The sequence below is a fragment of the Scyliorhinus canicula genome, chromosome 3 (genome assembly GCF_902713615.1).
Source record: "Scyliorhinus canicula chromosome 3, sScyCan1.1, whole genome shotgun sequence".
In the NCBI taxonomy this organism is placed as follows: Eukaryota; Metazoa; Chordata; class Chondrichthyes; order Carcharhiniformes; family Scyliorhinidae; genus Scyliorhinus; species Scyliorhinus canicula.
Genome location: NC_052148.1, coordinates 268,325,407 through 268,341,487, shown reverse-complemented (window position 1 = coordinate 268,341,487; position 16,081 = coordinate 268,325,407). Strand labels below are relative to the sequence as shown.

Sequence of the window (16,081 nt, the reverse complement as noted above, 5' to 3'; positions counted from 1 at the left end):
TAGACACTGTGACGGGGGGAGTAGACGCTGTGACGGGGGAGTAGACGCTGTGACGGGGGAGTAGACGCTGTGACGGGGGGAGTAGACGCTGTGACGGGGGGAGTAGACACTGTGACGGGGGGAGTAGACACTGTGACGGGGGGAGTAGACGCTGTGACGGGGGGAGTAGACGCTGTGACAGGGGGAGTAGACGCTGTGACGGGGGGAGTAGACACTGTGACGGGGAGTAGACGCTGTGACGGGGGGAGTAGATGCTGTGACGGGGGGAGTAGACACTGTGACGAGGGGAGTAGACCCTGTGACGGGGGAGTAGACACTGTGACGGGGGGAGTAGACGCTGTGACGGGGGGAGTAGACGCTGTGACGGGGGGAGTAGACACTGTGACGGGGGGAGTAGACACTGTGACGGGGGGAGTAGACACTGTGACGGGGGAGTAGACACTGTGACGGGGGGAGTAGACACTGTGACGGGGGGAGTAGACGCTGTGACGGGGGGAGTAGACGCTGTGACGGGGGAGTAGACACTGTGACGGGGGGAGTAGACACTGTGACGGGGGGAGTAGACGCTGTGACGGGGGGAGTAGACGCTGTGACGGGGGAGTAGACACTGTGACGGGGGAGTAGATGCTGTGACGGGGGGAGTAGACACTGTGACGGGGGGAGTAGACGCTGTGACGGGGGGAGTAGACGCTGTGACGGGGGGAGTAGACGCTATGACGGGGGGAGTAGACGCTGTGACGGGGGAGTAGACTCTGTGACGGGGGGAGTAGACGCTGTGACGGGGGAGTAGACGCTGTGACGGGGGGAGTAGACTCTGTGACGGGGGGAGTAGACGCTGTGACGGGGGGAGTAGACGCTGTGACGGGGGGAGTAGACGCTGTGACGGGGGGAGTAGACTCTGAGACGGGGAGTAGACGCTGCGACGGGGGGAGTAGACACTGTGACGGGGGAGTAGACTCTGCGACGGGGGGAGTAGACGCTGTGATGGGGGGAGTAGACGCTGTGACGGGGGGAGTAGACGCTGTGACGGGGGGAGTAGACACTGTGACGGGGGAGTAGACGCTGTGACGGGGGAGTAGACGCTGTGACGGGGGGAGTAGACGCTGTGACGGGGGGAGTAGACGCTGTGACGGGGGGGAGTAGACGCTGTGACGGGGGAGTAGACGCTGTGACGGGGGAGTAGACGTGGTGACGGGGGGAGTAGACGCTGTGACGGGGGGAGTAGACGCTGTGACGGGGGGAGTAGACGCTGTGACGGGGGAGTAGACGCTGTGACGTGGGAGTAGACGCTCTGACGCGAGAGACACCGGCAATCAGCAAAAGGGAAGAGGGAAAACATCTTAAATTCTGGGTGATTTGCATTGCATTTTATCTTTCTGCACCGGTTATTCTATATAAATCTGACAAATCACAAATAATTTCAATATTTGTGGGCATTCAATTTGTTCCAGTTAAACAGCCATTTAGATTTTGCTTTTTTTTTCAAGCTTGTGCTTTCTGCAGCTGTGAGTAGAATATGGCCCAGCTTGGCTTCCGAGGAAAGTTGGACAGGCAAATAGATCCCCTTCACCAGTAAAGGGCAGCAGGGCTAATGTTCGGAGACCTCACAGAACCTCACTCAGTGGGACTGTGAGTGGAGGAGTGGCTCACAGATCGGGGCAGCTTGTTCCTGGGGCCCCACCTCCCTCAGTTTCCACTCCGTAAAGTCAATAACCCGTCAACCTGACGTGATGCCAACTGAACACAATGATCCCTGTTGTATGCTGCGGAGGTGGGCAGCTCTACGCTGGGAGCTGCATTTCACAAAAACCTCTCAGGAGGTTTTTTGCCCCCAGGCTGACTGTTTCCAAATGTACTGAGTCACTGAGAACTCCTCTTCAGTAACTCATCCATTGCTTGTAGCATCTATGTCACAATTTTGTGGAAGATCAAAGGCCTGAACTGAGCAATAAAACACAATAAATAGATCTCCATTATGGACCATAATCGTTAGTTATGATAGCTTGGAACCCTGCATCTTAATCAATATAACCACCTTAATCTGACACTTACTGCCTGGATTGACGCCAGGTTCTGAATCGAAGGCCAGGTTGAACAAGAGAAATAAGGCTCCGCTTATAAATACACAAAACCTGAAAGCTGGAATGAGTTAGAAACCATCTAAAAGTGGGATATTATTTTTTCTGATCGGGGGTGGAGGGGGGAAGTGGGGTTGTGGGGGGGGGGGGGGGCCTAGAACAATGGCCATAACCATAAAATTATAGCTTGATCATTCAGGGCTGATGTCAGGATGCACTGCTTCGCACTAATAGCGTTGGAAGTCCGCAGCTCTCTCACCTTGGGCAGCACGGTGGCACAGTGGTTAGCACTGCTGCCTCACAGCGCCCGGGACCCGGGTTTGATTCCGACCCTGGGTGACTGTCTGTGCAGAGTCTGCACGTTCTCCTCGTGTCTGCGTGGGTTTCCTCCCGCAGCTCCGGTTTCCTCCCCACAGTCCAAAGATGTGCAGGTTGGACGCCGGATTAGCACAGCGGGCTAAACACCTGGCTTGTAATGCAGAACAAGGCCAGCAGCGCGGGTTCAATTCCCATACCCGCCTGCCCGAACAGGCACCGGAATGTGGCGACCAGGGGCTTTTCACAGTAACTTCATTGAAGCCTACTCGTGATAATCAGCGATTATTATTATTATAAATTGCCCCTTTGTGTTGAAAGGTTCGGTGGGGTTTCCGGTACCAGGGTAGGGTGCGGGAGTGGGCCCGGGTAGGCTGCTCTTTAGGAGAGTCGATGCAGGCGCAATGGGCCGACTGGCCTCCATCTGCATTGTAGGGATTCTATCGATTCTATGAATAAAGGACGCAATCTACTCGACTGGGGACAGAGTCTCGTAGCGCGTGATTAGCCGGGTGTTTCCCGGCATTTAGAGCACAGCGAAACATTCCGCTATCTAACACTCATCCCGATAGATCAGGAGTCTCAGCGGGGAACACACGGCCGGGTTCCGCGTGCTGGAACTCCTCAGTGCAGGGAGAGATCGGGACACCAATTTTAAATAGCGCCCCAATCTCTTGACCCTCCCGCGTAACTCCCGAGCCTCCTCCCCAAGCCCCAGCTCACTACAAGGGAGCTGTCTCACTCTAACATGCAGATTGGCCAGAGGGTGAGCCCGCCCACATTGGGGGCGATCCACATTGCGACGTCTCGCACGATGGCGTTAGATCTCACGAGGTGCGGCAAGCCAGGTAGCCCTCAGAGGCAGCCGCGCAATGCTGCCTTTCGGGCGCAATGTAGCCAGCACATCCTGGCCAAAGCTGCTAAGGCTCTGGGCGACTGGTTGGGGTAAGTGGTGGGGGCCACGGGAAAATATCAAAGCGGAGGTTAATAGATTTTTGTTAGGCAAGAATATTAAGGATTATGAAGCAACAATAGCCAACCTTCAGAACAAGACGTGCTTCGATGGCCGTGAATAATTTGGGGATTGCCTGAGGCCCCGAATGGCACTATATAAATGAAAGTCCCTCTTGAACCATTTCAGCCCTTGTGAATGTTTGGGGGGTGGGGGGGGGGGGGGGGGGGGGGGGGGGGCTCACTGATGTCCTCTACTGGATTCTATCCGCAAGTGCAGGCAGAATGCAATATAATTGATGAGAAATGACTGCCGTCCAGGCTTAACAAACACACAGTTTATAAAATGGCCTTGTCCCAGGGGATTACGCCTAAACAACAGCGCATCTTCCTTCACTTCCCCCCAGTGAGGGGACAGATGCGTTTTGTCTAATTATCCGCTGATCGGCACCATGAGATGTATTAACATAATTGGTGCGTTTGTTCTAATTAGCTGGGTGAAATTGCTGCACGCCTTCCCAAGCTAGAGGGTGAAAGTGTAACCGTCAGCAAGAGGGGAGAAATCGGAGAGAGAATCGACTAATGAACAATAAAAATATGTGTATATTAAAAATGAACAGGCCTCGCACATCCATGACTCGGAAGAGGCCCCTTGTTAAAAAGCCGGGAAATAAGGAAAGTAATGGCATTTGTTAAGCGTTTGATCAATCTGATAATCATTTAAATAAGCAAAGTTATTGCAGGCTAATTTTTGAGAGCTTTCAAACCTGGCAGAACATGAGCAGATGCTTTTTTAGGAAGACAAAAAGGAAAGGAATTGCATCAGGGATTTTAAAATAGCAAAAAAAAGGACAATAAAGTGTCAGCGTCACATGACATAAAATTGCATCGAGACCCTCGTTTAATAACTTCAAAGTCCATCCCGGAAAATAACAAGGCAAACTCCTTTTGTTCAGGGAATGGTGGCTGTTTCTAATATTGTGCCAACTGTGCGGAAAGCCACAGCCTTCGGTGACCCCGACCTCTTGACTCTGCAGCGATGGTCTTGCAAGTCAACCTCCTGAATTTGGCGTGGGTCAGGCAGGAGTCTGTCGCGAATGGTTCACAATCATCCTGAGCCAGGAAATCAGGAAGGGTGTCATGGTGGGTGTCGGCTGGGCACCATCTGCATCGTAGGGGACCGGAGCACCCGGAGGAAACCCCACGCAAACACGGGGAGAACGTGCAGACTCCGCACAGACAGTGACCCAAGCCGGGAATCGAACCCGGGACCCTGGAGCTGTGAAGCAACAGTGCTAACCACTGTGCTGCCGTGCTGCCTCATCCAGATTTGTCCAAAAACATATGATGAGCCGTCTGGGGAAGCTAGGGGTCACTCTCCTTACAGCAGGCAAGATTAAGCAGAGACCAAAAAGAAGTGTTGAAAATATTGCGGGGCTTTGATAGAACAAGTAGAGGGGAAACTATTTCCTCCTGCAAGTGGGTCATTAACCAGATGTCACAAGTTTAAAATAATTGTCAAAAGGTCTACCGCAGAAATGTGGAGATGCAGCATATTGTTAAGATCGAGAATGCACCGACGGAAGCAGATTCTATAGGAACATTCAGAAAGAAATTGGCATGTGCTTGAAGGGGTTGGGAGATTAAATTGGACTGCTTTCAAAGAGTCAACACTGGCACAATTTGTTGAATAAGTCACTTTCTTTCCTTTAAGATTCTAATAGTTGCATACAACAGAAATGCAAATGGGCAAGCCCACTTTAAACAGTGTGACGTCGGTGCGTCCACAATGCCAGAAGTAACCCAATGGACAAGCACTCAACCAGCCTCACGCCAGCCAGTAACACTGGACAGAGCGAACATCAGCACCGCCCCTCAGCCTGTGCATGCAGATGTTAATGAGAGAAGATAGTGTGAGGAAGCACTGATGGTCAGTGAGGCATGGGGTCGGCTTTTAGCAGGCTGCTTTTAGTATGAGGGCAGCCGTTCTCAAATGCAAGGTGTTTTCTCAGAGGGTAGAGAATCTGTGGGATTGTTTGCCGCAGAGAGCTGTGGAGGCTGGGTCGTTAAGTATGCTCAAGGCTGAGAGAGAGAGAGACAGATTTTTAATTAGGAATCAAGGGTTACGGGGAAAAGGTGGGAAAGTGGAGCTGAGCATTTTCACAGCAGGTCAGTCCATGATCTTGTTGAATGGCGGGGCAGACTCAATGGGCCAAGTGGCCTACTTCTCTCCTATGACTTGAGATCTAAAGCACACTGACAGTCAATGAAGTACATTCTTTACACTGTGAGGAAGTGCACAGTAAGCAGTAACAAAATCAGTGGTCCCTCATCATAATCACCTCTCCCATTTGATCAGACAGCTGTTGGTGGTGATTGGTTCTGCCATTCACACCTCCTCTAGGTTCAGCGTTTGTTTCTTCACCTATCCCACTGCCTTTTGCATTGCACCATCATCCTTTTTTGCCATTTAATCTCTCCTGCTATGCACCTATTCCCTTCTGTTATTTCCCCTCCGTCCACTTTCCCCACCTATGAACTTGCTTTAAACCGGTTACATCTTCAGATTTTTCCACCTCTGATGAAAGGTCATCGAGTTGCAATGTTAGTTTTGGGTTGGATTCTCCCAAAAAATGACTTAGTGTCATTTCAAGGCAAGAAAATTGGCTGTGGCAGGTTGGAACTTCCAGGGTGCTTGGGTGAAGTTCCTGGGCACTGTCCAACCACGTCCCTGACCACCCAGGAAGGCCCTGATGGCATGGTCATCATGTTCATCCAGAGGAATGAACTGTGGCTGTGAGAAGCTGCCAGCTGCTTCTATGATGGAAAAGTACCTCCGGTGCAGGCCTGCTGTTCAGACATCAGAGGTTGAAAAAGAACAAGTCTAAGAAAACTTGTCAGACAGTGCACCTGCTCTTTCTAGGAAGCACTGCAAAAATGTGGTCAGACAGGACACCTGTTCAAAAGAGGAAGCACTTAAGAGCTAATGGGCCGTAAAGTGCTTCACAAGCAGACAAAGCTAACCCTCCTTTGAGATAGCCTTCAGCTGTCAATCAGGAGGCTTGTAACAGTTAGAGGGGTGTGAAATTCATTGTAAACTATCAAGTACAAAGTAAGAAGTCTTACAACACCAGGTTAAAGTCCAACAGGTTTGTTTCAAACACTAGCTTTCGGAGCACTGCTCCTTCGTCAGGTGAATGCCAGTGCTCCGAAAGCTAGTGTTTGAAACAAACCTGTTGGACTTTAACCTGGTGTTGTAAGACTTCTTACTGTGCTCACCCCAGTCCGACGCCGGCATCTCCACATCATCAAGTACAAAGGGATAAAAGCAGGCCTACTGTAACATTGAAACCACAGAGCCTCTTGAAACTTCAAGGGGAGATGGTGGCGTAGATGTATTGTCGCTGGACTAGTAAACCAGAGACCAGGGCAATGCTCTGGGGACCCAGATTCTAATCCCGCCACTGCAGATGGTGACATGTGAGTTCAATAAAAATCTGGAATTAAAAGTCTAATGATGACCATTGTTGATTGTGGTAAAAACCCACCTGGTTCACTAATGTCGTTTAGGAGAGGAAATCTGCCGTCCTTACAGTGATGCCATTGACGCTGCCCCTCAAGGGTGATTAGGGATGGGCAATAAATGCTGGCACAGCCTGCAACACCCACATCCCATGAACGAATAAAAAAATATGCTTCTTCAAGAAACACAGAATGTCTCTGAGCAGTGAGAGGGGACAGACAGGCCGCAGCTGTGATTTCTCCTGTTATGGGGTGTTTAATATGAAATAAATCAGACGTAAAGATTTCACAGACCCAAAGTGGCCCCCACCCCCTTGAGAAGGTGGTGCTGAACCCCTTTTTGAATCGCAGTTGTCCATGCGGATGTAGGTACACCTACAGTGAAGGAGTTCCAGCATTTTGACGCAGTGTACAGTGAAGGGAAGGAGATACATATCCAGGTCAGGATGGTGAGTGACATAAAGGGGATCTTGAAGGTTTTGCATCTGCTGACCTTGTTCTTCTGGGTGTTAGAGGTCGCAGGTTTGGAAGGTGCTGTTGAATGAACCTTGACGGAGTTGCTGCAGTGCATCTTGCAGATGGTACAATGGGTCTGCCATGTTGATGCTCACTGGTATCCCTTCACTTTGGAGCAGCTACCTGCCTTTTGTTAAGATGGTTTCCAAAGTTTACATGTGATCTTGTTTTGGTGTCAGGGATCATAGCTACTGATCCAGTGCAGGTTGTAAGAATGGGAGAGATTGCTGGTCAGCCATGCTTAATGCAGCTAGCTGGCTGGCTCTAGCCTTGTCATAATATGTGTATTGACTGGGATGTCAAGAGTTAACAAGTTAATGATCATACTTATTACCACTAGGGGGAACCACAGAACAGTCATATATATATAATGTGACCTGGGATTCTGCGTAAAAGATGGTTAGGCATGTGGGAAATCAGTTGTTTATTTGAGAGTTCTGTAGTTAGAGATAGCATAGTTTAATTAAGTAACGTCATACTTTAGGAATACATACAAATCTTATTTAGTAATGTTAATAAATTAGTTTTGCTCATATTCCTAAAGTATAAAGTTACTGAATTAAACTGTGCTATCTCTAACTACAAAACTCTCAAATACACAACTGATCTCCCTCATGCCTAACCATCTTCTGTCCAGAATCCCAGAAGTCACATGATATATATATATATATATGACTGTTTTGTGGTTCCCTCTCATGGTAAGAAGCATTATCATTAATTTGTTAACTCTTTACATCCCAGTCAATATACATATCATGACAAGGTTGGTGATCTGTTCCAGGGAAAAACATGTTGCAGAAAACAGAGCTTTATCTGCCTCATGCATCTCTGGTCATGGGTAACCTTTTAGTCTGAGGGAATATTGAGAATGTTCCTCACCCCTCTTAACCCTGTGAAAATAATAGTTTCTTCATAAAATGATTGGTTCATTTGGGCGCAGGTGCCTTTACTTTTTACTGCAACTGTCACCTCTCTTACCGCAGGTGTTGGTCCCAGGGATACAGGCAACGCTCCAGTGCACCATTCAAGTGGTTAGATCTTACGTATAAACAAGAAGTGAGCTTTCTGCAAGCACTTTGACTGTGGCAATCCTGGTGTCCAAATCTAGTTCTTCCTAAGTGTTCAGCACACCTGACTTCCCAACGCATCTCAGTCAGGATTAGGAATCATTTGTTCCCCCCCCCCTCCTTAGTCTGGAAACCCTGAGTTTAGTCTGGAAACCCTGAGGTTAATTACATCTCCCCACACTGCTAATCAAACTGACAATGACTAAGTCACGGTAGCACAGTGGTTAGCATTGTCGCTTCACAGCTCCTGAGTCCCAGGTCTGATTCCTGGCTTGGGTCACTGTCTGTGCAGAGTCTGCACGTTCTCCCAGTGTCTGTGTGGTTTCCTCCAGGTGCTCCGGTTCCCTCTCACAAGTCCAAGAGATGTGCAGGTTAGGTGGATTGGCCATGCTAAATTGCCCTCAGTGTCCAAAAAGGTGAGGTGAGAATCCTGGGTTACGGGGATAGTGTGCAGGTGTGGGCTTGGTGCTCTTTCCAAGGGCCGGTGCAGGCTCGATGGGCCGAATGGCCTCCTTCTAAAGAACAACAAAGAAAATTACAGCACAGGAACAGGCCCTTCGGCCGTCCCAGTCTGTGCCGATCCAGATCCTTTATCTAAACCTGATTATCGCTGTAAATTCCATGATTCTAGAAGTCAAGATGAGTTTGGATTCAATCTTGGGCAGCTCTTCCTATGAATGGCTCTGTTCTGCACCTAATCACCGTTGGGAGCTACAGGACTTTGAATAAAGACACCATTTGTTGATGAGACTGTAAATATGTTTGAATTAATGCAGTCGTGTTGTGCCTGGTAATATTTACTCTTGAAGATATAAGAGATTCATAGGTTTACAAATAGTCACAATGCAGTATGATCTCTTAAATTCAAGGTGGAATGGCTGAAGAACGATGAGGTTATTGACCCAGTCCAGGATCGAAACTTTTACCTGACCATTGACCATAATCTGATCATCAAACAGGCCCGGCTGTCTGACACGGCAAACTACACATGTGTCGCCAAAAATATAGTGACCAGAAGAAGAAGCACCACAGCTACCGTCGTTGTCTATGGTAAGTTAACAACTACACCGATGCAGAGGCTACCATAACCATTGAGAGTTACATGATCTGCATAGGCTGGACAGAACATTTCATCACACAATGCTGCAGCACATGGATTAATAATGCAGAGTAACATTATTAATGTTAATATGTATATTGGAAGAATAATGTGTTAATATGTGTATTGGAAGAATAATGAAGGGTTAACAATTTACTGTAACTACATCCAATCATTAGATGTTGATCAAGCGCACACACGTGGATCACGTGATACTCTTGATTGGGGGAGTAGGTTGTTAGGCGAGATAGTGAATGATCGTGTTATCAGGGGCTCTGTAGTTAGTATCATAGTTTTAGCCAATCTGTAATCTTGTATATCTCAGCAAAGAAGCCAAATCCAGTTATTTTGCAGTGTAAATAAATTAGCTTTGTTCAAATCATAGCTTGAGGTTCTTTACGAGACACTTCGAAGCCATCCTCATGAAGAAATCAAAGAACATCACAACGACAGGACAGAATGACGACACAGAATGATGAAAACTGTGGCTGTCTTCCATCGTGTAGCCAGGATGTGGAAATGTTGGCGTTGGATTGGGGTGGGCACAGTAAGAAGTCTTACAACACCAGGTTATAGTCCAACAGGTTTGTTTCAAACACTAGCTTTCGGAGCAGAGCTCCTTCACCTGGTGTTGTAAGACTTCTTAGTCTTCCATCTTGTAAGATGGCACTTTCCACTCTGGTACTCAACACTGTGTTAAGCCTGTTTTCTGTTAATATTCTGCAGCAAAACTGGAGTGTTCTTTCCAATGTGCAAGCCTGGGCAAAGTTCATGGAGACCCTGGACCGCCCAAACATCAGGATCGCTCTCCTGATCTCCCCTAATACAAAGCACTGTCTTTGGTACTGGCCTGATTGCAGGGGTTGCCGGAAAGATAAGACATTGGCCCACCTTTGAGCTCCACACTTGGATCTTCCGATCAGGGTTTACTCCTTCAGACTTACTCGAGGTGTCCACAGGACAGCGGAGCCACACCCTGAGCTGGGGGTTTGGTTCATGTGTGCCAGGGCGTGTCTGCATGCCGATGCTGTCAGAGGGCTATACCCTCCTCCCAGTTCCTCTGAAGCATTGGTCCGACAGTGTGGAAGTGATCACACAAGAGTAATGAAAAAGCACAGCACAAAGAAAACACGGGAGAGATAACACTGAAGGGGAATGAAAGCAAGAGAGTGAGGCGCAGTGTAATTAAAACGTGCAGAATTATCTCTCATGTCAGAAGACTTTTAAAGGCGAAATGGATTACAGGGGATATTACAGGAAGTGTGCACTATACAAAAGACCTTTACCACATTATATGGGAAGATATATATGCTTTGGAACCTATGTGATTAAATTTCAGTTAATTATGCTATCTTGAATCCCTCAATTAAATGATTGTCTGAGTTTTATTGGAGTGTTATTTCCAGGTAATCAGCTGCAAATTAAATTGTGGTAATCCTGTCATGTCCTATCACAAATCTAACCCTTCAATGACGATAAATTGAAAGTTCCCTGCGTTTTCACATCCGTAATATCACTGACTGACAGTTTTGCCTGGGGATAATTTTGTGTCTTGGTCCACAAACTGGATGTATTATTAGTGACAACTGATTGCCTCAAACTGGAGTTATTTAGGAAATGGATTAAAGACTTTGCTTAACTTGTTCTCTATTACATTGCCCCTGTGTCAGCAGAGCTGTTTTTGCTGATTTCAGGAGTCACCTCACTTTTGGAGAGACACCCTGTAGTAAAACGTTAAATGTTGTCTGATTAAAATAATCCAGTTACTGGCAGCATTTAATCCAGATTTAATCTCTCATGCAATAGCTGCTCCAACAACAGTTTCTGCATTATGACATCCTTAGCTGAGAAATGGAAAGCACCCTGTAAATGCCAGCGACAATTGGCTGTGCTGACACATATCCCATGCCTTTGTTATTCTGCACATAATCATTCCTGTGCCTTATTTACGGTGTGTGATCATTCCCGTAACCCCGGGCGGAATTCTCCAGTCCTTCCCTCCAGTGGAATCATCTGGACCCGCCGCAGCCGACCCCCGCCGTGGGTTTCCTGACGGCAGCACCGGGGGGGTGGGGTGGGGGGGGGGGGGGGGGTGCAAATCTCCGTCGACTTCAGCGGTCTGGAAGAACCTGGCAGCGAGCCACTTCCGCTGCGGGGAAACCCAACGCGGGGGGGGGGGGGAGAATTCCGCCTGGCTTTTCGCAGTGTGTGAACACCCCCACGTATGTCTATGAAAGCTCTCCAATGGGGAAAATGACTCTGCCGTAATAATTAACCCTTGCCTGCCCCTGCTATGTCGAAAGGCAGCAAACTAGCTGTCCAAAGAACAAAGAACAATACAGCACAGGAACAGGCCCTTCGGCCCTCCAAGCCTGTACCGGTCATGATACCAATCTTGGTCAAACCCCTCAGCACTTCCTTGTACTATATCACTCTATATCCATCCTATCCATGTATTTGTCAAGATACCTTTTGAACGCTGTTAATGTATTTACTTCCGCAACCTCCCCTGACAATACAGTTTCCAGACACTCACCACCCTCTGTGTAAAAAAAAAACCCCGTCTCGCACATCTGCTCTAACCTTTGGCCCAAGGATATTAAACCTATGCCCCCTGGTGACTGACCCCTCCACCCTGGGAAAGAGTGCCTGCCCATCAACTCTCTCCATGCCCCTTATAATCTAGTAGACCTCTATCAGGTCACCCCTCAACCTCCGTCCTTCTAATGAAAACAGTCCGAATCTATTCAGACTCTCCACATAGCTAACACTCTCCAGACCAGGCAACACCCTGGTAAACCTCCTCTGCACCCTCTCTAAAGCCTCCACATCCCTCTGGCAGTGTGGCGACCAGAATTGTGCGCAATATTCCAAGTGGGGCCTTACCAAGAGTCTATACAACTGTAGCATGACTTGCCTGTTTTTACATTCGATACAGTGTCCATACAGTGTATAACCTAGTAAGAAGTAGAGGTGGAAAAACTGAAAATGTCCGTCACTTCTATAGCCATGGGCAGTGTTGAAGAATCGTAGAAAGGTCCAGCACAGCAGACCATTCATCCCCTCATGCCCAAGCCAGCTCTTTAATGGTGCGACCGTGGTCCCCACACCACTGATCTATGTCCACCGCCCTGTGAGAGTCTCACCCTGGGGTACCAGTCTAACTCTCTAATCAAATTATTTATGACATCAACGACCACCACATGTAGAGTGAAGCAGATCCTGGCAACTCTTTGAGTGAATGTTTCTCCTCAATTCCCCTCCAACTCTTTCTTCAGAGATTTAGGGGCTGGTTTAGCTCACTGAGCTAAATCGCTGGCTTTTAAAGCAGACCAAGCAGGCCAGCAGCACGGTTCGATTCCCGTACCAGCCTCCCCGGACAGGCGCCGGAATGTGGCGACTAGGGGCTTTTCACAGTAACTTCATTGAAGCCTACTCGTGACAATAAGCGATTTTCATTTCATTTTGAATTTACAATCTCCACGGGTGGAAGAAAATGGCAAAGTGCGTTAATTTATTGTATTATACGGCAACGTTTATCCTTTCCATCCCTTAATTCACTTTATGTACATTTTGCCGCCCTCTGGCTCGGCCTGTGGTCCCTTCCACCCACCCCCCTCCCACCCTCACTGCCACCCCCTCCCCACCTTGTGCCCTCTCCCTTTCCCTCCCCCTCTCCCTTTTCGTCACCACCCCCATCGGCGTTGGCTGTGTTTGCCTTGTGATCGGGGTGGGGAGGGGGCCGTCATCCCCTTTTTGTGACTTTCCAGCCTTTTCCCTTTTTCCTCCTCCCCCCCACCGGGTTGCGCTTTCCTATGGTTCCCCCTCTCTCTTTGTTTCCCCTTGTCCTTCCTCTTTTCCTTCCTATCTCTCCCGTTTTCCTATCATACTCTTCGTTGCTGGCCTGAAACAGGTTTTAGAACAGGCCGCGAGCTGCTCCCGTGCATCTAGGAAGCCTTCCTCCGACCCTAGAATGGCATACTTAATCTTCTCCAGGTGGAGAAATTCCGAAAGGTCAGCGAGCCAGTCTGCAGCCGTGGGTGGAGCTAGAGGACCTGATAGGCACAAGCAGCAAAGAAGGAGGACTATGTGGGTAAATGTACGGACAGTTACTGGGCAGAGCTCGAACACCACTGGACGAGACCAGATGGAAATGGGAGCACGAGCTGGGGACAGAGGTAGGATGGGGACTCTGGAGCGAAGCAATGAGCAGGGTGAACTCCACCGCCTCCTGCGCAAGGCTCAGCCTAATGCAGCTGAAAGTGGGGCACAGAGCGCACCTGACCAGAACCCGAATGAGCAGCTTCTTCCCGGAGGTGGAGGGCAAATGTGAGCGGTGCCAGAGGGGCCCGGCCAACCACAACCACATGTTTTGGGCTTGTCCCAAACTTATTGGGTTCTGGACAGCCTTCTCCGAGGCAATGTCCAAGGTTGTGGGGGTGAGGGTGAAGACATGCCCGAGAGTGGCAATCCTCTGGGTATCGGAGCAGCTAGAGCTACACATGGGGAAGGAGGCCAACACAATTGCTTTCACTTCCCTAATCGCACGCCGGAGAATCCTGCTCAGCTGGCCACTCAGGGGAGATGTAAAAAAGCCTTCAAAATTATGGAAGGTTTTGATAAATATGACAGGGAGGAGGAACGGTTTTGACTGACAGGAGGGCTGGTAAAAAGAGGAGACAAATTTAAGATAAATGGCAAAAGAAGCAGAGGGAAAACAGAGTCATTATAATCTGGAAGGCGCTGCCCTTCAGAACGGTGGAAGCAGATTCAATTGGAACTTTCCAAAGGGGATCGGCAGAGATATGGGGAGAGAGTAGGTGAGCTTGAGGAACAGCATGAGTGAAATGGAATGAGTGGCCTCCTTCTGTGCTGTAAGATTCTGTATTTATCCATTGCCAAATATTTGTGTGTAATCTGTTGATCACACAAAAACAGGACAGGAGGCAGGGGAGAAAACACTTTGAAAGCAATCCAAGATCTCCGGCAGGACCTCCACTTCCTAAGTGACGAGAAACTAAAATTGCAGGGCTTCGGGATTCCGAACACAGAAATCACTAAAAGCAAGTCGACAGATACAGAGCAATTTTTCAAAAAGCAAATCGAATATTGGCCCTTATCTCGGGAGACCGGGGATGTAAAGTTGTTCAGAACCCAAGAAGTTCAGCTCCCGACTCAGGAGGGGTACATTAGCCTTGGGAAAGGTGCAGTGCAGATTCACCAAAACGAGACCAAGTGTTTAAAGTGTTAAATTGTGGAGGCAGCTTCCATAAATTGTGTCTTACATTCCCTTTAGTATATAAGATTGAGGGGTGATCTGGTCAAGGTGTTTTAAAGTACCATATGGGTTAATTAGACCTTTGACACAACTAGTTGATTAAATTGATGGACCATCAATTGGACTCGAGTCGTGAAGAAGTTCCACATATCAGGCTTTAATCAACTAGTTGTGTCCCCGGCAGTCGACTTACAGAGAAAGGCCGACTGCCAGGTCCTACGGGTTCTTATACCCCGCCTCGTAGGCGGAACTACTTGCCTCTCGGCCAATGGGTGAGCAGTCACATGACTAGCCTCAACCAATCAGCAGAGAGGCACATGACCAACCTGAGCCAATGGGCAGCGAGTGCTCTGCACCAATGGCAGATAGGTACCGTAAACCTCCTAGTTATACCACCACAGGAATGACAAGTGTTTGTTGGGTAAGTGTAGCAAATGTGGGTACGTGGAGAGATCAACCGTGATCTCATTAAGGTATATAAGATGATAAAAGGTGTTGACAAAGTCGATGTAGAGCAGATGTTTCCTCTTGTGGGGCAATCTGGAACTAGAGGTCGCAACTGTAGGATAAGAGGGAGCAGATTTAAAACAGAGATGAGGAAAAATTACTTCCCTCAATGGGCGGTGAATCTGTGGAATTCACTATCCCAGAGTGCAGTGGGTGCTGGGACACTGAGTAAATTTAAGGAAGTGATGGCAGATTTGAAATGAGTAATGGGTTGAAAGGTTATGGGGAACGGGCAGGAAAGTGGAGCTGAGGTCAAGAGGGGATCAGCCATGATCGTATTGAATAGCAGAGGGGGCTCGAGGGGCTGAATTGCTGACTCATAGAATTTTTTACAGTGCAGAAGGAGGCCATTCGGCCCATCGAGTCTGCACCGGCTCTTGGAAAGAGAACCCTACCCAAGATCAACACCGCCACCCTATCCCCATAACCCAGTAACCCCACCCAACACTAAGGGCAATTTTGGACACTAAGGGCAATTTATCATGGCCAATCCACCTAACCTACACATCTTTGGACCGTGGGAGGAAACCGGAGCACCCGGAGGAAACCCACGCACACACGGGGAGGATGTGCAGACTCCACACAGACAGTGACCCAAGCCGGAATCGAACCTGGGACCCTGGAGCTGTGAAGCAATTGTGCTATCCACAATGTTACCGTGCTGCCCCACAATGCTACCGTGTTGCCCCAACCTCCTGCTCTTAGTTCTTATGAAGGACTTAAGGGACAGAATGCCGTTTTCCTGATT

At 48.7% G+C, this 16,081-nt stretch overlaps 1 protein-coding gene across 3 annotated transcripts in view; it reads left to right on the top strand.

Annotated features, from left to right (window-relative positions):
- The window catches only part of LOC119963518 (netrin receptor UNC5C-like), a 412,811-nt gene that overhangs the window by 309,372 nt on the left and 87,358 nt on the right, over positions 1 to 16,081 (top strand). For all 3 annotated transcript variants that reach the window (XM_038792778.1, XM_038792777.1, XM_038792776.1), the window contains exon 5: positions 9,319 to 9,499. In XM_038792778.1, the coding sequence (XP_038648706.1) occupies positions 9,319 to 9,499 (181 nt within the window). The remainder of the gene's footprint in view (positions 1 to 9,318; positions 9,500 to 16,081) is intronic.